This window comes from Malaya genurostris, chromosome 1, assembly GCF_030247185.1.
Source record: "Malaya genurostris strain Urasoe2022 chromosome 1, Malgen_1.1, whole genome shotgun sequence".
NCBI classification, from domain to species: domain Eukaryota; kingdom Metazoa; phylum Arthropoda; class Insecta; order Diptera; family Culicidae; genus Malaya; species Malaya genurostris.
This window is the reverse complement of record NC_080570.1, coordinates 162,342,325-162,369,590: the sequence shown is the minus strand read 5'-3', so window position 1 is coordinate 162,369,590 and position 27,266 is coordinate 162,342,325. Positions and strand designations below refer to the sequence as shown.

At 37.5% G+C, this 27,266-nt stretch overlaps 1 protein-coding gene across 6 annotated transcripts in view; it reads right to left on the bottom strand.

The window, feature by feature from the left end:
- LOC131426560 (carbonic anhydrase-related protein 10) overlaps nt 1-27,266 on the bottom strand; it is a 211,287-nt gene that overhangs the window by 23,413 nt on the left and 160,608 nt on the right. For 5 of the 6 annotated variants that reach the window (XM_058589398.1, XM_058589396.1, XM_058589397.1 and 2 more), the window contains exons 2-3: nt 22,186-22,773; nt 1,806-1,853 (exon numbers count right to left, since the gene is read on the bottom strand). In XM_058589398.1, the coding sequence (XP_058445381.1) occupies nt 1,806-1,853; nt 22,186-22,237 (100 nt within the window). In that variant the 5' untranslated portion in view covers nt 22,238-22,773. Of the gene's footprint in view, nt 1-1,805; nt 1,854-20,035; nt 20,168-22,185; nt 22,774-27,266 lie in introns of those variants that run through there. The other variant, XM_058589400.1, reaches the window with a different exon arrangement.

Below are 27,266 nucleotides of genomic sequence, written 5' to 3'. Positions count from 1 at the left end.
TGTAAATTATAGACGCTACGAAGAGTTACATGTGTAACTTTTTGTAGGTTATAGACGTTATGAAGCGTTATATGTGTTACTTTTTTATAAGTTATAGACGTTACGAAGCGTAACATGCGATACTTTTTTGTAAATTACAGGTGTTATATACGTTACTTTTTATGAATCATAAGCGTTACGAAGCGTTACATACTTTACTTTTGTGTGCGTAATAGACGTTACGAAGCATTACATGCGCAACTTTTCAGTAAGTTAAAGGCGTTACGGAGCGTTACGTTACCTTTTAGTAAATTATAGGTTTATGCGAGTGTTATTTTTTTAGGTTAAAGGCGTTACGAATCGTCACATGCCTTTTTTATGTAAGTTATAGGCGTTACGCAGCGCTACATACGTAATTTTTTTTCTGAGTTATGGCGTTACAAGCGTTACTCGTGTGTAATTTACAAGCGTTACATAAAGCGATAAAGCACACAGCGGCAAGTCCCAAGAAGCAGAACAAAGTCAATACCACATAAAATAGAGGATGAAATCGCGGTAAAAACATGACAATAATAATAATACATAAAATTGTACTGGACGACCGGAAAAAGAAAATACAGGAGCAAGATTCTTTCGATGAAAAAGATCGCGTATGACAAAGAAAAAAAATTGGTTTCATCAAGACAACGCGCCGTCAATCACAACATTGGCAAAACTACATGAATTGAACTTCGAATTGCTCCCACATCCACCGTATTCGCCAGGTTTGGCTCCCAGCTACTACCGGCTGTTCGCAGACCTGAAAAAAATGCTCGCCAGTAAGAAATTTCGCACAAATAAAGAGGTTATCGCTGAAACTGAAGCCTATTTCGAGACACAAGACTATCCGTTCTAAACAAATAGTAATAAAATGTTACCGCGGCGCTGGAATGATTGCGTTGCTCTTGATGGAGGTTACGTTGGTGAATAAAGTTAATTTTGAACCGAAAAAAATCGTGTTCTCTTTGTTAGGCCCGGGACTTTTCAGCCCATGTGGTATTATGACCTATAAATTTCGAAGATGATTTCCAGTTCTCCACGAATCGGCTGTGCTACTCTATGCAGTGAATTATCGTCATTTAAAGTAGAAATGTAAATGATCTCAGACTATATGGCATCATCACAAGTCTTAGGTGGATTAAAACAAATTTTTACTTAAACATTTTTATTTCGAATTGCTGATTTGCAGATCATATCTCCGATGACGGTGAAAAAAAATAGGTTCAAAAGCTTAATAAAACGAATTCACGATCAAAAACTTTTCACTCTCCCAAAGGGTACATTTTCAAAAGATGCCCCAAAATAAAGTAAGACGTATTCACATCAAAATGAAAAAAAATATAGTGCCTGCGATCCAATGTGTCCGGAGGTAAATTATTAATATCCGAGAAAAAAATGCAGTTTTGAGTTTCGAATTAAAAACATTCCGAGAGTCTTGAAATCGTGAATAACTGCCCTGGCTTCGTTAGAAAAATGATTTAGTTCGTGACTTTTTAATCATGACAACGCTAATGGATTTCTTTCCGTGTACGTTCCCATTCATGGCTGGATTTGGCTTTGTGCCATTTTTCGAAAGATATTTTGAGAGGTCCACTTTGTGTCGAAGGATTTCAGTTCCCCGAACACATAAGAACTACGGCCAAATTAAGAAGTACAGGGCTATCATGAAGCAAGCGCTTCGGAAACATTCTAAAGAAGTAAAGTCGGAATAAGAAAAGAAGAATAAATGGATTTCCAAGCTAAAAAATGTTGGTTCAAGCATTTAGTTCAAGACAATTTAAACTCACCTGAAATCCCGTCGTACGTCCACCATTCCTCCCAACTGGCCTTGATTTCTGTAAAGGTAAATAGAAGCAGAAGGAGACAGAAAAAAAAATCATTAGTAAAATTCCATCAGCTGCACAATCGGACGCAAATCTTTCAGCACACACACACACACCTCAGATTACCGGAGCAAAAATGAGTGCTCCGAGGCGGACTGACACCACTCGGTAGCATGTTTCCGACTAAACGAATGAGTTGAATTACATGAATAAAATATTTTAATCCAATCAAAGCAAGCGAGTGAACTTGGAATGCAGCTAGCCGTATCACGGTTGCATCACACATGTCTGAATTCCACAGCGAAACAGAAACAAACAAACAAAAAATCACACTACTTCGGCTCCAACTCGAGAAATTGAGTTATCTAATGGTGCAGAACAAACCCCATCTACTACCTACTACTACTACTACTACTTCTAGCACACAGCGAAATTCTTTTGAACTACGTGCTGATCAAAGCAAGCGCAGATCTTCCCGGATAGAGATGTCACCTCGTAGACAGTTGCGAAAATTGCGAATTTCCGCGGAAACATTCGGCCATCCCGCACAAAGGCTCCAATCATAGTTGGTCAAGATTCACAGTTTTTCCAGCATTGATCGCAGGCGAAGTGTATGAAATATTTTCCTTTCGGTTCCCTTCCCCAATCGAGTGAAAATATAAAAGAAAGAACAAACAACCCAGATAAGAACCAACCAGTCGCCGGCAGTGGCCAAGAAGAACGAGCGTCCGCCTGGTTTCGACTTTTGCCAACAGTGCTTCGTAATAAAATAATCATGGCGCCAGACGTTCTGACGCCGAAATATTTTTCCTCATAAATTTTTAGCTTCACTCGACTGAAGAGCGCTACATTATAGCGACCTGCTCTGCGATCCAAAACCCCGTCGAGGATGGATGTTATTGTTTGGCACACGATACTGACGGGGAAAGGGCGCCCATATAGGGAAGAAATAGAAAAAAAAAACTGCTGACGCTGAGCATCCTTCTTCGGGAGGCAGCCACTTGGCGCCAGAACTTGTCTAGAATCTTGCTTCCTAGAGTGAGAAATTGGAACTACCGATGATAGGATACCGAAAAAAAAACACACACACACTATCGTCTTTCCTTTCTGTATTTACGAAATGCGGCTATACTCGCTGGAGGAGTTTCTTTTTCGCTTCCTCTGATGATGCAGTCGAGCTGACCTCGCGACCAAACGGCACCGTTTGGCACACTAACTGCCAAACTAACGGGTAAAGATTGATGGCCTGCTGCGATGTCACTAAATTAGCGATGGCAGCAGCGTTCAAAAATTGATTCTGATTTGACGTAGGACTAGAACTTTGTTTGCTAAATAGGGATGCGAATTTATAATAGACGAATTTCGTGCCAAATCGTATTCAGATTTTAATGAAACATTCTGAACATGTAGGCTTTGTCACAAAAAGTCACTTTGAATAAATTGTTTTTCCAAGATTGGTCGAGACAGTCTTTTGAAAAGGGGACAAACCTTCTACCATTTTGGCCTATCTTATATAGAAAAGCTATGCAATCACTGTGAAAACCGATTTTAGATATACACTGAAGTCTTTTCTTATGCGAGTTTACATACCGCATAAAAAAACCACATAAAAAAAAAACCCGCATAACTCTGAAAATTCGCATAAAAAAATCGCATAACTCTGAAACTTCGCATAAAAAAAACCGCATAACTCTGAAAATTCGCATAAAAAAGTCGCATAAAAAAACGCATAAAAAAGACCTTAGTGTACACCGGTTCCCAGTTCCCGGTTTCGGAAGTACCGGAAATGGTGATCGAAAGCTCCAAAGGGAAACTTGAAATGAAAACTTCAAATGAAAGGATTAACGTCTATAAAAGTACACAGCGGTTGACCTTTCTTCGGATCTCATTTCCGGTTCCGGAACAGCAAATTTTATTTTTTTAGAGCGAAAATGCAAAAAATGAACAATTTCTATTAACTTGGATCAAACAAGCTAAAAATTGAAAAGGTTTTGCTGATGTATGCCCAAACAAACTTTTTTGTTCTTATTCGAAATTTAAAAAAAAAGTCTTTTGAAGAACCTTTTTTCTAATATTGATGAAGACGTAAGTTATATGAGAATGGCATTCTAGCCCCACTAGGTGAATCAAAGCAGGTTTTTGGCTATAGACGAAAAATGACAAATTTTATAAAAATTTGTCGTGCTACTTATTTTTCGAAAACCGGAAAAATTTTTGAATAAAATTACTGAACAAAAAATCCACATACCAGCTAAGATTACTAACTTTTTAAAATATGATATCGATTTACAAAATAAAACATTTCGATGAAATTTTGTTTAAAGATTGGTGATATAGTGTCATACTTTGCAAGGTGGAATTTTGAAGTTTTGAAGGAAAATAATTAAGGTATTATAACAAAAATGTTCTCTTGCTTAAACATATATTTTTCTTCCAGTGTCTTTTTATCGAAAACAAGTTAAAGTTCATTTAGGGGTTAGCCAAATTTTGTGCTAGGGCACATAACCGTTTTCATTATTTTTACGTTTCGTCTTTGACTCATCAGTTAAAGTTAAAGTCAGCTATGAATCCAATGAAACTGGATTTATGAGCAGATTTTACAAATGATGTCTTAAGGTGAAATGTAGTCCAAAAAACTTTTTTAATCCACCTAGTGATGTAGTGATGCCTTTTTCATATTACTTATATTTTCAAAAATATCACTAGAAAATTGTGTGAAGAAATTTTTTTTCAATCTTGAACAAAATAAGAAACTTTCTTTGGTTTTTTAACTAATATAACCTTTTCAATTAGTAAACAGTTATGTCGAGTTCATAAAATTTTTTTCTTCATTTTGCATTGTCGCACTAAATGAATAAACACACTTTACCATATAACTCTGGAATCGGAAGTCGGATCCGGATGACATTAAACAGCAGCCTATGAGACTATTGGAACTTTTGTTTGAGCCTAAAATTGTGGAAATCGATCAAATCATCTCTGAGAAAATTGAGTGAGTCTCGCTTTCAACATTTTGACCACTATTTCCGGTACTTCTGGAACCGGGAACTTAGAACCGGTATAGCCGAAGTCGGTTTGATTATTAAGTAATCAGTTTTAAGCCAAATCTAGAGGAATTTGACCCTTTTTTGCACCGTCGCTCTAAATGACGGTGTGAAATTCAATAGCAATTCAATTGTGGGACTACGAGATTTTTTTATTCTATGAGTGACAATATTTGACACATGATGAACTGATATAGAACACCCTCTGGGCCAATTTTCACTAGTCAATAATTCAAATGATAGGATAAACTTTCTATATGAGAAAGGCGATAAGTATACTTTCATAGAAAAGCATAGTTATCATGATCTTGTAATAACACTAACAAGTAGATACAAATTGACTAAAAGAATTAGAAATTTACATTTTTTTTCGCTTGAAAAATATCAATTTCAATGTGGCAACCCTGCTATAAGAAATTGAACAAAGCACGCTGCGAACGGAGCAAAACCGCACGTACCGTCGCGTACTAGTTTTGCATCGTCATTTTGAATGACGATTTGAATGTTTTGACACTCCGCGCTCTATAACTTCGAAACCGGAAGTCGGATCAGGATGAAATTTGGCCAGTATATTTAAGGGCAAATGGGAGCTTTGATTTGAATCATGATTCGCCGTTGCTGAGAAATCGAAGAGAGTTCCGTTTTTGGAGATTTTCTTCACTATTAGCGGTGCTGCCGGAAGCGGAAACCGGGAACTAGTAGTCCCAAAGCAGTTTTATATAACAAGATCTGCCAACTAGACGATTTTAGCAGTCAGTTTTATAAAAATTCGCCATCGCTTGTGAAAAAATACTCATGACATTGAAAATGTTCACTAATCGCACTGTAATACCGGAACCGGAAGTCTAATCTGGATCAACTTCTCTGGGACTTTGTAAAGAATTTTAAGGCCTTTCATTTGCTCCTTAGTTTGTGAAAGTCGGTGAAGAAATTTCCGAGAAAATTGAGTGCACATTTTTCTAATAAATTTGCACATATTTCCTCGTAATACCGGAACCGGAAGTCTGATCCAAATAAAACTCAGGAACTTTTTATGGGACCTTTCATTTGAATTTGAGTTTGTGAAAATCGGTTCAGTCATCTCTGAGAAAATTAAGTGACATTCTTTGTCACTTACAAACAGAGACATTTTGTGATCTTGACGAACTGAGTCGAATGGTCTGGGTCTCGGTTGTAAAGTCGGTTTTCACAGCGATTGCATAGCCTTTCTATATGAGAAAGGCAAAAATGCTCGCAAAATTTTAACCGTTTATGCTGAACGAAGCATGACAGGCAAAACCGACACATAGAAACCGGGAATAATTTCAATGATTGAGCGCAGTGGGCTTACCACACGTTTTGTTGGCTTGTAAAAAAGAAACTATATTGATTGTATACTTCATAATTTGATTCAATCTTTATTGTTGTTGATTTCTATTACACTAGAACTATGAACCATTAGTATTTATAATTGACTAACATGAAGTTATATGTTATAGACTCTTCCTGCTGAAGAACGATTGAAAACAAGAAAACATTCAAATACCTTCGGTATCTTTGCCAGTACCAAATAGTAATTCACCGCATGAGAGAGCGCCGTCGAATTTCGCTATCGATTAAAAATTGTTTGTTGAAATAAGAAACTGCTGGACATCGCCTCGACAACAAAAATGTAAAAAATAAATCACGATCACGATATAACGTTACCGAAGTTTTTGAAATTCACCTAAAACTTGTTAAAATTTCAGTTATCTCGGCCAACGTTTCGCATTTTTAGATTCTTGAAAAAAATATTGCTTCAAACACTATTTTTCAGTTCTACAATCATCCCCGTGGAACGGAACCGTAACCGTTTATACATTTCAAAACCAATTACGACTCGGCAAAGCATCATTTCCAAACTCTAAGGATATTTAGTTGTGATTTTTTTTGTTTAGATTATAGAGGTTGTAACCTTAAGGTCATTCGGAAATCGTACCCAGGTGGGCTGCATGAAAGGCATCGGCTTAGCCCTTAGAAGTTTGAATACGCCAGGTGGTTGCAAACATTGTTGGACGAAGATGATGGTCAAACGCAATAAATCGCAGAACAATTTAATGTGACTCAGCCAATCACTACTTTGCGTTTGAAAACCATGGGAAAGATTTTGAAGGTCGGAAGATGGGCTCCGCATGAATTGACTGATAGGTAGAGAGAAATGCTTCTCTGCAGGTACAAAAAGAAGTCTTTTTTGTGCCGAGTTTTTGTTACTGCCAGATTGTAAAGCCAGATCGCTTCGAAAATAAGGTGGAAAGGTGCACGATGAATGATACCAATAACAATTGGTCGATTTGAATCGTACTATACAGCTAGAAAATATTCAAAATATGAGGTCAGGCAACATAAGGTGGTTTTTCTTGATGAAAACGCACCACCAGATCGCACTTGAGCCACTAATATTGAGTTGAGTCGTGCAACTGGGAAGTTATTGCCCATGCTGCTTACTCACCGGACCTGGCTCCATCCAATTACCACATGTTTGCATCGATGGGGTATTACTGAGTGAAATGTCAAAAAGTATTTGTTTCATTTTAGAAGTGTTTTTAACAATGTAACAGTTCGGCTGAAAAGTTCGTATCGTTTAATAGAAACACACATTTTTTTTGCCAAAATTCGTTTTTATTATTCAACATAATTGCCATCAGAGGCGATACGGCGATTATAGCAATCTTCCAACTTTTCGATACCATTTTTGTAGTACGATTTGTCCTTTGCCTCAAAATAGGCCTCAGTTTGAGCGATTACCTCTTCATTGCTTCTAAATTTTTTACCAGCGAGCACTCTCTTGAAGTCTGAGAACAGGAAAAAGTCACTGGGGGCCAAATCTGGAGAATACGGTGGATGAGGGACCAATTCGAAGCTCAATTGGTTCAATTTCAGCATGGTTTTCATCGACTTGTGACACGGTGCATTGTCTGGATGAAACAAAACTTTGTTCTTCTTCAAATAAGGCCGTTTTTTTTAATTTCGTCCTTCAAACGTTCTAATAACGCTGTATAATAGTCACTGTTGATGGTTTTTCCCTTTTCAAGGTAGTCGATGAAAATTATACCATGCGAATCCCAAAATACAGACGCCAAAACCTTACCGGCCGATTGTTGAGTCTTTCCAAGCTTTGGGTTCGGTTCATCGCGTGCAGTCCACTCAGCTGACTGTCGATTGGACTCCGGAGTGAAGTGATGGAGCCATGTTTCGTCCATTGTTATATATCGACGAAAAAAATCGGTTTTATTTCAATATAACAGCTCCAAACACTGCTCAGAATCATCAATTCGTTGTTGTTTTTGATCGATTGTGAGCTCACGCAGCACCCATTTTGCACAAAGCTTTCTCATATCCAAATATTCGTGAATAATATGTCCAACACGTTCCTTTGATATCTTTAGGGTGTCAGCTATCTCGATCAACTTCACTTTACGGTCATTGAAAATCATTTTGTGGATTTTTTTCACGTTTTCATCGGTAACAGCCTCTTTTGGACGTCCACTGCGTTCATCGTCTTCGGTGCTCATATGACCAGTACGAAATTTTGCAAACCACTTACGAATTGTTGCTTCGCCCGGTGCAGAGTCTGGATAACACTCATCAAGCCATTTTTTGGTATCGGCGGCACTTTTTTTCATCAAAATGTAGTGTTTCATCAACACACGAAATTCCTTTTTTTTCCATTTTTTTTTTCACAATAACAAAAGTAGCTTCACTCAAAATGCAATATCTCACAAACTAATAATCAGACAGCTGTCAAAATTATACACGTATCTTTTGAAGGTTGGTACTAACTGAAAATGGTATGGATTTAATTCTAGTGGCGCCCTCTCATAGAAACGATACGAACTTTTCAGCCGATCTGTTGGCAACTATAAATAATTTAGATAAATTTCAAATTTATATTCTGCCTAAATATTCAAAACAAATTTTAGCAGTGATTTTGACAGTAGTTGAGTAGTCCTACGTCACCGGTTCCAACTATCCCCATAGAACTTTCCCTTGTAGTTTTTCAAGTACTTGGAACGATTTAAGCTATCTGAGAGATCTACCCGTCAAATCGAATCATGCTCAACCAGCAGACATGCTAATCCGAAAGCTCTCTCCACCCCCTGCCGACCACCCACTGTTCCCAGTGTCAATCAACGATGCCAATAAATCCTAATCAACATACAGGCCTGGGAAAGGGGCAAACCGCCGATCGGCGACCGGGCGTTCGGGTGCAAACATCAATAAAATATTAATTCATCATGAATGCGATTCATAGAACTGCCGGTCCAACCGAAATCCGAGGCGGATGTCTATTGGATTTTCCGCAGATTTTCGCTTTTTTTGATTTTCGTCTGTTCAAACAATGTTCGGCGCTTGGTCGATTCGCCGATTTTCGATTATCTCACACGTGATGGTATTCCGTCAGTTTAGATAAGGTTTATGCTTTTTTCTTTCAACCAAACACACCCGCAAATAGCAACAAATATTCCAGGCCAAAAATGACAGGAGGGGGAGGGGAAGAACGGTCAGTTGGCTGGCCGAGCTTAACGAATTCACGGAGGCTTACGAGCTGAGCCCGACTGGTCGAAACACGTTCCCAGGCGACCGAGTATCAGGCGTGTTTCGGCGCCTACTGCGTCGTTATGTCTGAACCGATGCATGCCGGCAGTGGAGCCAACTTTTTGAAAAAAAATGTTTTCCGTTGCTATTGTTAGGGAAAATCTTTCCAGTTCTTGAACTGTGTGACGACGGATTTTTTTATAAAACACAAAACCCAAACATTTGGCAACACTCCGCTAGTTTCTGAACGCCTCAACAAGATTTAGCTTTCAGGGAAAAACTTAACGCCTCGTCAGCCGGAGGCGGAGTACACACACACACTGACACGGACACGTCGCTGGACTAGACAAGCTGCTGGTTTTCGTGAACCACCTCAATCATTCAGCCTAAACCGAATATCGCTGCAAAACAGATTTATGCATGTGCTTTCAGTTAATTTGGAAAACTGTTGATACTTGAATCGATTCCGGATCGATGAATCATAACTATATTTAGTTCGTATGCTCACCGTTTGAATATAATGTACCTATTTAAACTCAATCTGTCGGAGTTTGATTAACAAACTTGCACTCGAAAAGGCTCGATATTAGGAGCAAAATGGGGAACTGCTAATGCACTGATGAGTTCAAGACGAAGCAAAAAATATGAAAAAAGTACTACGGTACTGCGGTACTAAAGCCCTTCATTTTAAATAGAAAACGATAGCTGAATTAAACAACTAGAAAGACAGTCCCTTAAAACTGAATATGAACCGGTAAACCTTCTTCGATTAGTAGAAGTGCTCTGCCATTGAGCCTCCCAGAAGATTTTCACCGTCCGAATATATTTTGCGTTTTTACATCTTATAAGATGCACATAAATAAAGCGTTGCAGTCTGATTTGAAAATTACATATCTTGAAATTTAATTAATTAGTGAAAAAAAATAAATATCGAACTCGAATATCATAATATTAAAATATAGAATATCAACTAATCTGACAGGACGCTGCCAACTTCGAATACGAAGTTTGGACCGAAACTCGTTTTTGAAGATTTCTCGATTTCGCAATTTATGGATTAGTTCTTTGATTCCTTGACCTGTTAGTTTCCTGAATTCTCGAGTTTCGGAGTTCTCGAATTCTTGATTAATTGAGCTGTTAATTTTTAATATTAGGTTTTTCAGCTTTGTAGTATTTAAGTTCTTGAATTTTATAGTGTTCCTCAAGGTTTTTGTGTTTTTAAGTTTGAGTTTTTGAGCTCCTTAGTTCTACAGTGTTAGAGCTGTTAAGTTTTTGGTTTCTGTTTTCTTAATTTCTTGAATTCCTAACTTCAGGTCTTTTTGTCTTCTTGGGCTATTGAATTTTCAAGTTATGGAGTTTTCAAGTCTTTGATGTTAGTTACTATTGATGTTTCGGAGTTCTCGAGTTTATAAGTTTTTTATATTTCATGATTTGTTTAGTTTTCGAGCTTTTGAGTTCTTAAATTGTTAAGTTCGTAATTTTTCGAGATTTATGTAATGAACCTCGGGGTTTTCGAATCTTTGAGTTTTTACGTTCTAGAATTCTTGAATGTCTTGAATTTCTCGTATCTATTGAACCTCTTGGATCTTTTGAGTCTTTTAAATCTCCTATGTCTCATGATCTTTTGAAACTATTAATTCTCTTGAATCTCTTAAATCTCTTGAATCCATTGAATCTCTTGAATCCTTTGAATCTCTTGAATTTCTTCAATGTCTTGAATCTCTTGAATATCTTGAACAGCTGGGATTAATGAATCTCTTGTATATCTTGGATCTCTGAATCTTTTAAATCTCTTGAAGCTCCTTCAACTTTTGAATCTCTTGAATATCTTGAATCTCTTGAATTTCGTAAATATCTTGAATTCCTGAAACTTTTGAATCTTTTAAATCTCTTGAATCTCTTGGATCTTTTGAATCTCCTGAATCTCTTGGATCTCTCGAATCTATTGAATTTCTTAAAGCTATAGAATCTCTGGAATCTCTCGAATCTTTTAAATTGATGCATCTCTTGAATCTCTGAATCTTTCGAATCTCAAGAATCTCTTAAATCTCTTGAATCTATTGAATATCTCGAATCGCTTAAATCTCATGGTTCATTGAATCTCTTGAATCTCTTGGATCTCTCGAATCTATTGAATTTCTTGAATTTCTTAAAGCTATGGAATCTCTTGAATCTCACGAATCTTTTAAATTGATGAATCTCTTGAATCTATTGAATATTTCGAATCGCTTAAATCTCATGGTCTATTGAATCTCTTGAATCTCTTCAATCTCTTGAATCTCTCGAATCTTTTAAATTGATGAATCTCTTGAATCTCTGAATCTTTTGAATCTCAAGAATCTCTAAAATCTCTTGAATCTATTGAATCTTCTAAATCCATTGAATATCTCGAGTCGCTCAAATCTCATGGTCTCTTGAATCTCTGAAATCTCTTGAATTTCTTGTATCTATTGAATATCTTGAATCTCTCGAATCTCTTAATTCTCATGGTCTCTTGAAGCTATTGAATCTTTCACTTGAATCTCTTTAATCTTTTGGTCTCTTGAATTTCTTGAATCTCTTGAATCTCTTGAATCTCTTGAATCTTTTGAATCTTTTGAATCTTTTGAATCTCTTGAATTTCTTAAATGTCTTGAATCTCTTGAATCTCTTGAATATCTTGAACATCTGGGATTGATGAATCTTTTAAATCTCTCGAAGCTCCTTCAGCTTTTGAGACTCTTGAATCTCTTGACTATCTTGAATCTCTTAGATTTCTTAAATATCTTGAATTCCTGAACCTTTTGAATCTTTTGAATCTTTTAAATCTCTTGAATCTCTTAGATCTTTTGAATCTCCTGAATCTCTTGGATCTCTCGAATCTATTGAATTTCTTGAATTTCTTAAAGCTATAGAATCTCTTGAATCTCACAAATCTTTTAAATTGATGAATCTCTTGAATCTCTGAATGTTTTGAATATCAAGAATCTCTTAAATCTCTTGAATCTATTGAATCTTCTAAATCCGTTGAATATCTCGAGTCGCTTAAATCTCATGGTCTCTTGAATCTCTTGAATCTCTGAAATCTCTTGAATTTCTGGTATCTATTGAATATCTTGAATCTCTCGAATCTCTTAATTCTCATGGTCTCTTGAAGCTATTGAATCTTTTACTGGAATCTCTTTAATCTTTTGGTCTCTTGAATTTATTGAATCTCTTGAATCTCTTAAATCTCTTGAATCTCTTGACTCTCTTGAATTTCTTAAATGTCTTGAATCTCTTGAATCTCTTGAATATCTTGAACATCTGGGATTGATGAATCTTCTAAATCTCTCGAAGCTCCTTCAGCTTTTGAGACTCTTGAATCTCTTGACTATCTTGAATCTTTTGGATTTCTTAAATATCTTGAATTTCTGAACCTTTTGAATCTTTTGTATCTTTTAAATCTCTTGAATCTCTTGGATCTTTTGAATCTCCTGAATCTCTTGAATCTCTCGAATCTATTGAATTTCTTAAAGCTATAGAATCTCTTGAATCTCACAAATCTTTTAAATTGATGGATCTCTTGAATCTCTGAATGTTTTGAATCTCAAGAATCTCTTAAATCTATTGAATGTCTCGAGTCGCTTAAATCTCATAGTCTCTTGAATCTCTTGAATCTCTGAAATCTCTTGAATTTCTAGTATCTATTGAATATCTTGAATCTCTCGAATCTCTTAATTCTCTTGAAGCTTGAAGATTCTTGGTCTCTTGAAGCTATTGAATCTTTCACTGGAATCTCTTGAATCTTTTGGTCTTTTGATTTTCTTGGTCTCTTGAATTTCTTAAATCTCTTGAATCTCTTTAATCTCATGAGTTTTGAGTTTTTGAATTTTTGAGTTTTTGAGTTCCTGATTTCTTAAATTCATCAGTTTTCAAGCTATTAAGCTTTTGAATTTCAAGAGTCTAGAGCTCTTGAGTTCTTGAGTTCTCGAGAACTCCACTTCTCGAGTTGTTGAGTTGTCGAGTTCTTCAGTTTTTTAGTTCTTAAGCTGTAAAGTTTTGAAGGTCTCGAATTATTGAGTTTTTTATTTATTGATTTCTTAGATTTTTGTGTTCTCGATTTTTGGAGTTCAGAGAATTTGTACCCTGAGGTTTTTGAGTTTTTGAATTCTTTAAGTTCTTTAGGAACTTCAGTTTTTTAGCCCTAGAACATTCAACTAGTTTTTGATTTTTCGAGTTTTTCAACTAATTGCACTAATTGAATTCTTGAAATCTTAATCTCGCGAGTTCTTGAGCCTTTCATTTCATTATTATTAATTTTTTTGATTGCATGGGATTTTGAGTTCCTGAGTTTCGTTAGTTGCTAGTTTCTCCAGTATTGAAGTTCTTAAGTTATCGAGTTTCTCCGTTCTTGAGTTCTTAAAGTTTCTATGTGTCGACTATTGATTTCTTGATTGCTAGGATTTTAGAGTTTTTAAGTTCATAAGTTATTAAGTTCTTGAGCTCTTGAAGTTCCTGAGTCCTTGAGTTTTTTCAGTTTTCGACATTTTGAGTTTTTTTTTGAGTCATCGAGAATAAAATAAATGCTTTGCAAACTTTACTTTTCTCTACGTTTCGCCTTCGACTCGTTAGAGCATAACAGTTCTTGTTCGAGCGCTATGCCACCCAGCAGTTCAATATAATCCGCTAGGCAAATGCTTTTTCCAAAACAGTTTTTGCTTTATACCGAAATGCAACGTCTTTACTGATGTGTCGATTGAATACTAACTACACATTTAAAACAAATCTTTTTAATTTACATTTTTATAGATGCACATAAAAAGAGCATCGGATTTCACTTAAAATTTGCTATTCAAAGCTTGTAAAGATAAATTAAATTTTCAAATTCACATTTAACTTAGCAAAAGTTTACATCGATAGACATGAAAATTATTTTTACATGTTAACAGATGTTATAATGGGTCATCACCGGAGAAATGACGGTATGTTTCAATTCGTGACAATCGTAAATTACAATTGTTCTGAGAGTGTAGAAATAGCCTACAAAAGTGTACGAGAGGGGCTGGTGGTGAGCTGATGATGGAAATTGTTCTATTATAGAGCAATTTGGTTAAAAAGAAAAACAGTTCATAGTTCGAAATGAAAAAAAAAAATGTTGGCCCTGAAAAGGGCCGTTTGTTGTGTAATCATTTATACCGTGAGAACTCAAACCTAGCTCCGTCTAGTCAGTTTTATATCGTTAAACCCGATTGGAAAAAGTTTTATATCGTTAAAACCGGATTTGGAATCATAAATGTTTCCAAATAAAATCGAAAAGTCTAAGACAGATTCTAAAATTGTGCTTGAAATATTAATAGTAAAATATTGAAAATCTATCAACTGAGACAGCGAATCCTCAAGGAGAGACCGGAAAAGCGGAGAGTAGGTAGGGGGGTCCTGACAACAATATAATTTCTAATTACAGGAGCAGCATTTTAATGAAAACACAATCATTAGGTCGAATTAAATTAAATCCGCGAACCGCACGAACGTGCCGTTTTTCATCGGGTCTCGGTCGCTCCGCCGGTTCCTGCCTGATGGGATCAACAAGGCTTCCGGATGCTAGCTAAGCAGAGAGCTTATTCGGTGCCGGTGCCGGTAGAATTCTGGTTCAGGTTCGCGGTTCTGTTCACGAATAATTATGCGTGGGACCTGCTGGGAACAAACCATCCGAAGGATTTGACCTGGTTTAATGCAAATGTGATTAACAAATAGTTTCCGACCTCCGACGGCGCCCCGTGGCACCGCGTTCGAATGCAGTCACGCCCCGCACGGTGCACGGTAAATTCGGATTAATCTAGTTGTTCCGCGAAGTTCCACCAAACGATGCATGCTTTCTGCCCATGTGAGACCAAGTTGCAATTATGGAATTACAACAGAACCAGACTCGGCGGCTCGCGTTTGGTTGTGCAATTAGTGTTATGATTTTGTACCGATGGTTTTCCGTGCGATCGTGGGTCGCCAAAACCACACGCGACTGTCTAACTTTTTCTGATGATGGACATTCCGCTGAGTACGGGGAAATGAACGCAATAAATCAAAACCGAAATACTGTGATTTTGTTAGGTTGGAACAAACGTTTCACCGCACGGCAACTAGTGGTTGGCAGTGTTTGCAACCAGAAACGCGTTTGCTTTGAAGTCCGATTGTCCGATTCTAACAATATTTTATTCCCTGTGGGAAAAGATTCATAATTGAACAGCACATTACCGACGACAAGTTTTCAAAACATCGTCTAAGCAGGCTGATGTTTTTTTCCTTCGTGCATGGGAAATCACATGCAAACTACACACGTCACAAATATTTCCGGTCGCCGTTTGTCTAGCTAGAATCACTTAGTAGGCCTTTGTGTTAACCAGGGGAACGCGAATTGCGTGGCGGTGCTCCCCGTCGTGCTAAACTGCTAACAGTAATCACATCTTCATAGCAACGGGGTAAGCAAACAAGCAACCGACAGATAATCAAATGGCGCGTTTGATCGTAAAATTTTCCTCTTCTAGCATTCCTCGTCATCGTCATCGTCGTCGTCGTCGGTTGTGAGTGGGAAACAATGCGAGCCACGACAGCCGAGCTAGGAGATAGGAGAAGGAAGAATGAGACAATAAATCTGCGCTGGCACGGGCTTTTCCTTCCTCTCCGTTGGCGGCCGTCGTGTAGCAAAAAGTCATCTTTCCCGTTGGCATCGTGTGTGCACTGAATCTTTTTGGATGAAGGGATGAATCACTACTGCTTCATTCCTTGGAAGGGAAACGGGAGAAACTGCTCTCTTCTTTTTGGTTCGGCCGGAACGGAAAAACGGTGATAAGTACGGATAAGGGAGGGGGGCATAGAAATTGCAGTGTCTGCCAAAAGACGGTATTCGCTCGGATGGATCCTTGAATGGGCTGGGAAGAATGTTTCGCTGCTTTTGAACAGACCGGAGAAGGGCTTTTCCAAGGAAAAAAAATAAAACTATTAATCTATCAAGATGGAAGATGAAGTGTGTACAAGTGGATAATATATTGATATCATTCCAAAATGTTATGCTATTCATGTTCCATGCAAGCAACTTTTTTTTGTGAAACGAACTGGATCAATAGTTCTGAATACGCGATTCAGGCGGTTTTGCTAGTAATGCTCAATATTGTTCCGTATTTGCCAGGACTGTTTTAGACTTGGTCTCAAAAAGTCCATTTGCCTACTTTGTTTTTTGACGTAGGACTACGTCTTTCTTTGCTATACTCACCAGTGTGCATTTTTAAATTTTCACACCACACAGTCAATAAGAAACAAAATCACTCCAGATTTTGTTTCTTATTGACTTTTTCCTGTTTTGAATATTTTCTCTAATTCCTTCACGAAACGAATGGAAGAAGGTGTAAGACTGTTGCTAATACCATGTTTATTACGTAAAGATTGTTTACATAGTTCAAACACGACGGAGACACATCGAATGCGCAGTCCTCCATCTAATATCCACTAAATACGTTCACAAAATAAGTCCTATTTTCATATAAAATACTGAAAAAATCCAAATTGAGTCCTACGCTGTACAAATAACACCATTTCTTATTTTGATGAAATTTTCTCCCAATTTTCTGGGTCTATAAGTCCACGATTCTTCAAGGAAAATAAGTTTTTCTAACTAGAAACTTTTTCTCTTTCAGTACTTTTTGTAAATATCGAACAACCAGCGGCAGAGCTTTCTGTGAAATCTCTTCACGAATTGTGTTCCATTGGGTTCTTGAATAATTATGACTTTCAGTTTAATTTAATGTTAAATAAAAAAATTTATCACAATCAAAATTTTCTATGTTATAAATATAAAAAACAGGTATAGAACTCACCTAAACTTTAGAACAATTTTTCGAGTCACACACCAATTGATTCAGCTCGACAAACTGAGCAAATGTCCGTGTGTGTATGTGTGCTGTAAATAAAAAGGTCGAGATCTCAGACAAGACTGGACCGATTTTGATCAAATTAGTCGAAAATGAATGGTCTTCCCGTCACCCTGATCGCTATTCAATGGATTTGATATCGAATGTTTACTTTTTGAGTTGTAGGAACTTTTATGTCAAAATTTTCAGGTTTCTTTTACAAAATCTGTCACTGTGTGAGCGACTTTTTGCTTTTCTAAGGAGTGTATCGAAAAGTAGTTAGTTGATTATTGAATAAAAAAGCAAAAAAAAAACATATTTTGACATCAGTTTTCGATATATTGTAGAAAAATTACATTTTTATGCATTTCACTGATTATATTGAAGAAAATCCTAGTTTCTGTGAAACGCTCGCACTTTGGACTTGACATTCTTCATTAAATTCTGCACAGTTACTTTTGTGACTTTCCTGGTGGCAGCGGTCCAGTTTTTTTTTTGAACTCCTGCATGTTTTGGGACACTGTACCTACCTTCCTTCCGAAAGTGCCGCTTGACAATTGCCCAATACCTTTTAATTGGCCGAAGATCCGGGCAGTTCGGTGAGTTGATGTCCTTATCCACGAATTGTACATTATTTTTTGACAACCACAGTAGAACGGAGTTGGCGTAGTGGGCTGAAGCCAAATCCGGCCAGAAGAGAGGAGGAGCCTTATGCTTTAGGTACAGTGGCAGGATTCTCTTCTTCAAACATTCTTCCTCGAACACCTTGGCGTTAATTGTGCCCTTCGCGAAGGATATACGACCGCAAACCACAGGTACAAATTGCTTGCCAGACCAACACCTTCTGCCCAAACTTTTCCATCGCCATCGTGATGTCAGCGTCGTCCAGGTCCTGGTACACCGATTTCGTATAATATTGCGGTCCGGGCAGCGCTCGAGAGTGTTCCTTGGCGTAGGTTTCGTCGTCGTTCAGCATGTATCTGTCTTTATTCTGTAGAATCCGGTTATACAGTTTTCGTGCTCTTGTTTTGGCCTGAACTTGCTGTACCAGGGACTTTTTCGGCACCTTCTGTTTCTTGTACGTTTTCAGGGAGTTCCGAACTTTGATCCGTTGAATCATCCTGATGCTGGTATTGAACTGCTTGGCCAAACCACTTTTAAGTCCTGTCCGGGCTGGCTGGGACCCGTTTTCCTACCGGATCGGGGCAAATCCTTCATGTAAAGGATTTTACCGAACTTCTCGATAATATTTTTGACACTGGTGTGGTGCACTTTCACCCGTTTTGAAATTTCGTTGTACGTGACACCACTTTCTGAGCACCAAGTGTGTAGAATTTTCTTTCGCGTTTCCGGATCAATTCGACTCATCATTGAAACGATAAACCGTACCGAAACCAATCGATTGCGCAGCTGTTATTGACATGTAAACAAACATGTCATCGCAAAACACGCTGCAAAAATTTAAGCCATTTCAGAGTAATAACTGTTTGAATGATGCTAACTACTTATCGATACACTCCTCAGTAGTAGGAGCTATATGAGCTTCATGATAAAGCGATGTTCGGAGCAAAGTGAAACTCGATTTTTGGTACTGTTGCATGCAATTGTTTCTAAGTACCAAAACCAAACTGTGTACAGCATCGTTTTTCATGACATTCTGCCATGGATCGATTTTGGCACTGTTCGTTTTTTTGGCAACATAATCGTTCGAATATTGCATATGTTAACCAGATGATAGAAAAGATGGCAGCATTTTCGAGCTGAAAACAGTTCCATAATTATATTATTTTAAACTACCTCTAGCAATAAATACTGGATAACATAACACCCATATACCATTCGAATCAGTTCGTCGAGATCGGCAAATGTGTGTGTGATGAATAATTTCACTCAATTTTCTCGTAGGTGGCTCACCGTTTTCTACAAAATGCACATGAAAAGTCATATACTCCCAAACAAGGTTCCTGAATTTTATTTGGATCCGACTGCTGGTTCCGGAACTACAGGATGATATGTGAGACGAAATTGAAATAACATTAACTCATTTTTCTCGTAGATGGCTGAACCGATCTAAGATTCAAATGAACGATATTAAGTTCCTATAAAACATCTTGCTGTTTAGTCAGATCCGACTTTCGGTTTAGGAGATACAGGGCGATTAGTTGAAAAATGTCCATTTCACATAAATTAATCGGTGAGTTTTATCCAATTCAGACTTCCGATGCTGGATTTACAGGGTAATGAGTTTTTAAAATTCAAGCCGATGTTGATAACAATGATAAAAAACTTGTTTTAATCCACCTAGTGGTGTAGTGATGCCTTTCTCATATCAATCATACTATCATATGTAATACTGTGGTAGTCTTCAAATCGGTTTGTTTAGCCATCTACTGAAAATGACTACAGGTTGGAGTAATTTTGAAGCCGGTTTATCATTCTTTTACGTTTTTCGTTTCGCCCCTTCAAGTCATGGTATAAACTTTTGTCGTGAATACGACTTACTTTACTATGGAGTGTCTTTTCAAAATTTACCCTCTGGGAGAGTGATAAGTTTTTGATCGTGAATATCTCTTGTTATAATTAACGCAACAACATAATTTTTCCTCCATGCTATCAGAAATATAATCAGGAACTTGTGATTAAATTTTCAACAGTCTAAAATAACCATAAATAACTCAAAATCTTTGTTTTCTCAAACTTTTGGAAACAATGAGGAAAACTCATCACGTTTGCTTACCTTTTTCGCACCAGGACGACGGTTTTGAGGTAGTCAGGCACATGTCAGTTCCGATGTTCTACCGGCCGAGTGTAATAGGTAAATCTTGACCTAGAATTGTTCATTTTTTCTAGTACGTAAGACGGAACTGGATATCGTGCTGAGATTCTTCTTGGAATCAATGTAGCTTTTCTTCGCATTCGGACGTCATGGCTAGCAGTAAACCAGCAGTAGCAGAGAACTGAATTTTTAGTTAAATTCAAGAACTAATCTCAGAAAGTAGATTCTGGTCCACCTGAATTTTGAAGTTAATTTTAAGTTCCGAATTTAGTTTCATACTTCTATTTAAACATTTAGTTCAAGATTACAGGTTCAGAATTTAAAACTATGACTCTAGAACTGAATCCTATTTCTGGATTTTGAAAATGGTTTCAAATTTAATTCCTTATTCAGGGACTCGAATCCAGAGATATGATTTAGGATTTTTCAGAACTCATGAACAAAGTTCAGGATATGAATTTTAGATCTGGATTCTGAAACTAAATATTAGGTCTGGACACCGAACCTTGATTTAAAAACCGAATTGAAACCAGAGTTTAATTCCTGAATTTAGTTTCAGAATTTAATTCATCAATTCAGTTTCAGCATTCATTTCCAGAATTCAAAACCTCAATGTTAGAACTAAATTGTGAGCATGATTTCTGGAACTGAATTCAGTTCCTATATCAAGACTTGGAATTCAAGTTCAGAATTTAGTTATATAACGCAATTTGGAAAATTCTAAAAATAACTTCAGTTCCTTACTTCTAGAACTAAATTTATGACCTGAGTTTTTGATCTAATTACGCAAAGTGGTTTTTTAGTACTACTAAAATATTTCCAAATGAAGTGAGAAAGAAACATGTCAGTTTTATTCGTATTCACGTCCTTCAGTTATGTCTGCGACATTACCTACCCGCCCTTTTTAACACACTTTACCCTATAATTCCGGAACAGTAAGTCGGATCCTGACGGATTTTAGGAAATTTTTATGGGACCACAGGACCTTTCATTTGAATCTTAGTTTGGGAAAATCGGTTCAGGCATCTCAGAGAAAAGTTGGTGCACATTTTTTCACATTCAGGTAGCGAACATTTTGCATTTCATTTTGCAATGAAAAAAGTACAGTTTTTGAACTAGTTTTGCTAATAACTTCGGTTCAGAAAACGCTACCTGTATGTTTTCATAAAATCTGAAAAAATATTCAAAGATAACAAAAAACGAGAAGTGAAAAATAAAAAAAAACTAGAGCAAAACACCTGATTTTTCAGGGACACCCTAAGTCGCTGCGTTTAGATTTTCAGTTTATCCTCGAAGATGTTATCATCACCGAACTTCCTGATTGCATTTCGCGCGGCTTTTTCACTTAGTCCTTCCATTTTTGCTTCTCAGTGACAGTCCGCGTTCTGTGCACCTTTTGTACACAATTTTTCGACGTTGTTCTGCTGAATGTCCACGTATTTCGAAACAAACTAATGAAAAGTGGTTAGAGAAGAGTGTAAACAACAGGACGCAGCCATAAAAATTGACAGATTCTGAACCATTGCGAAATGGCATCGGTTTTTGGTTGCGTCCATACTTTCTGGGACAGTCTTTATAAGGTACATTTCGTGTTAGTGTTGCACATATTCTTCGAGAAATTTGGTGGTTTAGATCATCCAGCATTTTTCTCGAATGTGAAAAACCAGTCGATGAAAATATCTGCTAGCAGGGCGAACGGCGCAATGGACAAACATTGATCTGAAATGGACTGTTTCTTCAGCGTAGAAAAACTTCCAAGTAGGAGGTGTAACTTTTTCAAAGTTTGTTCAAAGAAAATCTTACCACTACGACTGTGGTTTTATTTTCTGTAATTAGAACTTGTTTGGACAAAAATTACAAAATTATTCTATTACAAACAAATCCGATAATCTTCTTTTTATATTTTTTTTTAAGAACTAGAGATTTTCAAGCAAAAGTGCGCTAAACATATTTCTTGAGTTATTAGAAGGTTGACTATGAGTGGATCACACTCAAAGTCTTATTCGTAGAAACCGTACTAAAAATGTCTCAATCAATCGACTTAAAACACTCAACGTCAAATGCTTTAAAACTTATTAAACCAGAATTAAGGGTAAAAAAAACTCACTCACCTTTTCCTAAGACTAACAGGATAACTATATTTACACCTAACTTAGTCAGCATTGTGGCACCGGTGCTCGTGAGGATTTTCCTGCCGGATCACCGCGAGAAGCACTCCTTCGGCCTGCCTGCCTGCCTGCCTGCCTGTTTCAGATTAGGTTCACTAATTATGGGACCACCAGTGCTGCCACAACGTTTAACAAGCAATTATTTTTAATTAACCCGCACATCAAAACTAACTTTTCCTTTTTCGCACTTTTTTTTTGCTTCTTCTTGCCCCCTACACAGCTCACTCACCGACGACCGCCCGCACGTAGACAGCAGCAATCAAAGTAAATTCCTAAACTAAACCGTCACAGCAAGCTGTGGCCGTACGCGGCATTGCAACTCAACATTTTTTTTCTTCCTTCTCTCTTCTGTCGTTTCGAACGTTCTCACTTTTTTTATTTGGTTTTGTCGCTAGAATTTTTTCACACTTCCCTGCTCGTGTGGATTTTTCTCACTTCACTGGCCTGGTGGCTACGGCGTTTTTGACTGGATGCAACTTTTCAAAATTCTTCCCGAGGTAGGCGGTGCTGCTGCTGTTGCTACTGCTGTTGCTAGTGAATGAAAGAAGGGTAGAATGAAACTTCTGATGCCGTCAAATAACCGCAATCAAACTCATTTGAATCAGCCAGTCTTCAGCGACGCCCGGGCGGTTTGACTACGGGTGCAGGTTAGGAACGTGTTTACTTTGGTAGAATGCTGGCGGTGGCCACCACCTCTTAATGGCTGCCGTCAGAAGCGGGGGACCACTTAATTTAATTTTCTGCTAGAACACGAGATTTTAACGTCGTTAGATTATTCTCAAGTAGCTTGCTGCGATGGTTTTTTTTTCTTTGTTTTTTACCGAACGGGTGGTGCGATTAGTGCTTTTATTGCAGGAACCCTTTCTGAACGATGGTTTTATTTTTGGTCTCAATATTTTGAATTTTAATGAGCCACAATAGCCTGAAAACATTGAACATAAATTGTTGACAGCTTCCGCTTTCAATTCTCGCTGCATTTGTAGTCCTTCTTTGAACCACACGACGACCGGTCGAGGGCGAATAAATGCGAAGAAAAAAAAAAGAACAGGCAAATATTTCATCTTGAAAAATAAAAACAAAGTACTCAGTGAAGGTGTGCAGTCACTTCACAGTTACCGCTTACTTCCGTGCTTTCATCGTTTTTTTTGGTTTATTTCATTCACCGCTTAAACACATTCCCCTGCCCTCCCCTTTGGCAAACACTTGAATCGCGAGAGTCGACGAGCAAGCATTATCCCATTATTCGGTGAGCATTTTTCCACTTTGTTTTTCTTTTTTTTTAATGCTTGCGTTTTTCTTCCCAGTGCTCGGCTCGGCTCTGACAGACTGGTAGAAGGGACTAAATTAATTTATTATCTCTCACGCCACAGTGACGGTTCATAAACGGTGGTTGTGACGACCAGCATCCGGTGTCCAGTAGACCAGCAGAACCGGTGTGGAACCGGTCAGTGTTTGTTTTACTTGTTTCGGTTTCCGTCACCAACTCAGTAGTGGTGCGACACTTGATTTTGTGGGTAAGTGAAAGAAACTAGTTACCTAAGTAGGCGGCGGCGGCGGCAACTCGTTTTGGTGCCGAAAACTACCGAGCGTTTCCATCGTAACGCCACAGAATGTGGAGGCGCGTGGTTTTTCACGCTTCGGGAGTGAATTTTTTATTTTTTTTTTATTTTGTTTTTCTCGACACATACGCAGACTACATCTGCAACAATAACTCTCTGCAACTGGTTTAATTAAACAGTCTTGTTCGGGGCCTTTTGCCATGTTTTACAATGCGGTAGCAATTCGTATGGATTCTTTCGGTGATTCGTCAGGCTGCAATACGAGCGCCTGGAGAAGCCACCGGAATTTCGCAGTCCTAGTCGCAGTCGTTGTTGTGTGTTTTAAAGCAAAAAACGTGGTCATTGACTGTGGTACTACTGAGAGAGAAAAATGTTGCAATTGAAAGAATGGACCGGCATATTTCGTGCAGGGGCACATCCTAAAGACTGTCCCAGAAAGTATGGACGCAACCGAAAACCGCTGCCATTTCGCAATGGTTCAGAATCTATCAATTTTTATGGCTGCGTCCTGTTGTTTACACTCTTCTCTTACCACTTGTGCAGTTGTTTATTCGTTTTCATTAGTTTGTTTCGAAATGCGTGGACTTTCAGCAGAACAACGTCGAAAAATTGTGTACAAATGGTGCACAGAACGCGGACTGTCACTGAGAAAGATAGCAAAAATGGAAGGAGTAAGTGAAAAAACCGTGCGAAATGCAATCTTTAAGGATAAACCGAAAACGGGTCGAAAAAAAGGTCCTGCTAACCCTCAGTTGGATAAACGTTTACTGAAGGCGTTCGAGCAAAAGAAGAAGGTTTCAGTTCGGGATGTGGCCAAAAAAGTGGGCACTTCGAAGTCAAATGTTCTTCGTGCTAAAGAACGTTTGAATCTTCGAACCTATAAGAAGCAGAAACAACCAAAACGTAGTCCGAAACAAGAAGCATCGATCAGGCCGAGGGTTCGAAAGCTGTACAATACGATTCTTGCTGGAAATTTAAATCGCATAATCATGGACGACGAAACCTACGTGAAACTCGATTACAAATTCGTGCCGGGACCACAATATTATACGATGCGGGAAGGGCAAGTGTTAAACCAGTCCGAGAGATCGATTGAAGTCGAAAAATTTGGTAAGAAAGCTATGGTCTGGCAAGCAATTTGTAGCTGTGGTAAGATTTCGAAACCCTTCACCACCACTGCTTCAATGAACAGCGAAATATACATCAAGGAATGTTTACAAAAACGATTTCTACCCATGATTCGCAGCCACAAGGATCCTGTTGTCTTCTGGTCAGATCTTGCTTCTTACCACTACTCGAAATCAACTAATTGACTATTCGACTAATTAAGGAATTTTGGGCATTAACGAAGGCACATCTTAGGAAACATGTCTCGGCAGCCGAAACCATTCGACAGTTCGAAAAAGATTGGAAAAAAGTGTCAAAACTTGTCGCCAAGAAGTCTGTACGGAATTTAATGAGGAACGTTCGCAAGAAGGTGCGCCAGCTAGTCTACAATGGCTAAGTAGCAAATGTTGAGAATAATATTCTGTTGTTGTAGTCTAATATTATCAGTATGTCGAAGAAAATTTAAATATCTAACACTTGTGAATTATTTACAGCGAAATCAAAGTGCGTCCATACTTTCTGGGACAGTCTTTATGTATCTGATCACCGGTTCTAGGATTACGGGTTGATTAATACTTAAAATGTTAAACCTTTATTTCGAGCGGCGATGCAAAAAAACGTAGCATTTTTTTTTAAACATTGTCCAATTTGAAGGTTGGAAAGTTAGCTTTTTTATGTTATTTTCAATGCCGGAAATTGTTGTCAGAATGACCAAAAAGGAACTCAGTTCGCTATTTATTTTAATACGGCTTAACCGAATTGTACACATTTGAATTTTAATTAGAAGTGTTTTGTTCCCACACAAAACCTCTGAGTTTTGTTTGTATCCGACTTCCAGTTCCGGAATTACATGGTATTTAAGATTTCAAACCACTTTTTTCACTTAAAAGGGTGCCACGAGAGTAAAATTTTCTAAAACGCTCTGCTGTGTTTCCAAACATTAAACACGGTTGTCTCGGAAATAGTTTTATTTTAATTTGTGAAAAGGATTTATAAAAAATCGTCCTAATAGGTTGACTTCACGACTTTTACTGACTCATAATACAGGGTGGCAAGTGACCGGGAAAATCGGGAAAACCGGGAAAAGTCGGGAATTTCGTTTCACCGGGAAAAACCGGGAAAAAGTCGGGAATTTTAGTGTAAGTCCAGGAAAAAAATTACTAGTTCTAATCTTAGTAAAGATTTTCAGCATCATGATTTTCCCGATTAAAGAAATGAAAAGTTAGAGAAAATATTCCATTTTGTGTTTGAGTGAGAAGTTCAATAAAAGTTTTGAAACATCGTATTGTCCCAAAATCCCATGTTTAGTTCAACAATTTTTGTAAGGGTTTGGCAGCAATTTTTAATGGATCAGAAAGCATCAAATTTTTTTAGTTGTTATCAACAACAGCACATCGAATGGATGCTTTGACTGGATTTCTGTTAAGTTTCAGAATAAGTTTGCAGAATATGATTGCAAAAGAAATATCAGGTAACATGTTTAATAAAATTATCAGAATTATCAAATTATCTTAGTAATGTCATCTTGAGACAATACTTGTGTTGTAATCTTGATATTGATTTCAATAGGATTCACAAAATTTAAAAAGCTGTCGACTTTGACCTTGTACACCGTTTGCAATCAGTATTTGATTTATTTCTTTGAGAGCTGAAATTGGTTCCTGAGAGTTTGTGAAAAGCCTTAGAAAGGTGTAGAAGATGGTTTGATTTGTTTAGTGAATGTTTAATTTATATTAAAGATGGATTTCATAGTAGGATCACAAGAATGCGGGTGTTGATGTCGACGAAGAATCAAACTTAAATCATCTCAGTCATTAGAGGCATAGATTGTTGCTGTTTTTTAGAGCGACAAGATTCCATTTCAAGAATTTTAGAAGGATTTTGTTCTGTTTCGCCAAAATTCAATTTTGAAAGGATATCGTATATGTTGTTAGATGGAATCGGGAGGAGAATTGTTTCTTGTTCATTTTTAACCTTAGGTATACTTTTTTTAGACTATACTAGGCTAATATAGTATTGGAATATACTAGAGATGGGCAATCCGTTCACGAACAGTTCAACGAGTTATATCTCCTCGAAAGGTGAGTGAATTGGAGTCCTTATTTAAGAATGATGGTTCTCTATATAGAAATGAAAGTAATCGAATTCTTTGAGGATGTATACAAGTTAGTTGCGTTTTTTGGAGTGTTTGCTGGTCCGAGGAATCTGGTAGAAGTTACACACATTCGTGACCTTTGATAACGTATGAAAAGAGAATGATTATTGGAAGAAATACATGCAAAAAGTACTCACTATCAGTGCGGTAAAATTTCATTTTCAATCGAATAATATAAGATGAAAATGAAATTAATGGCCCCT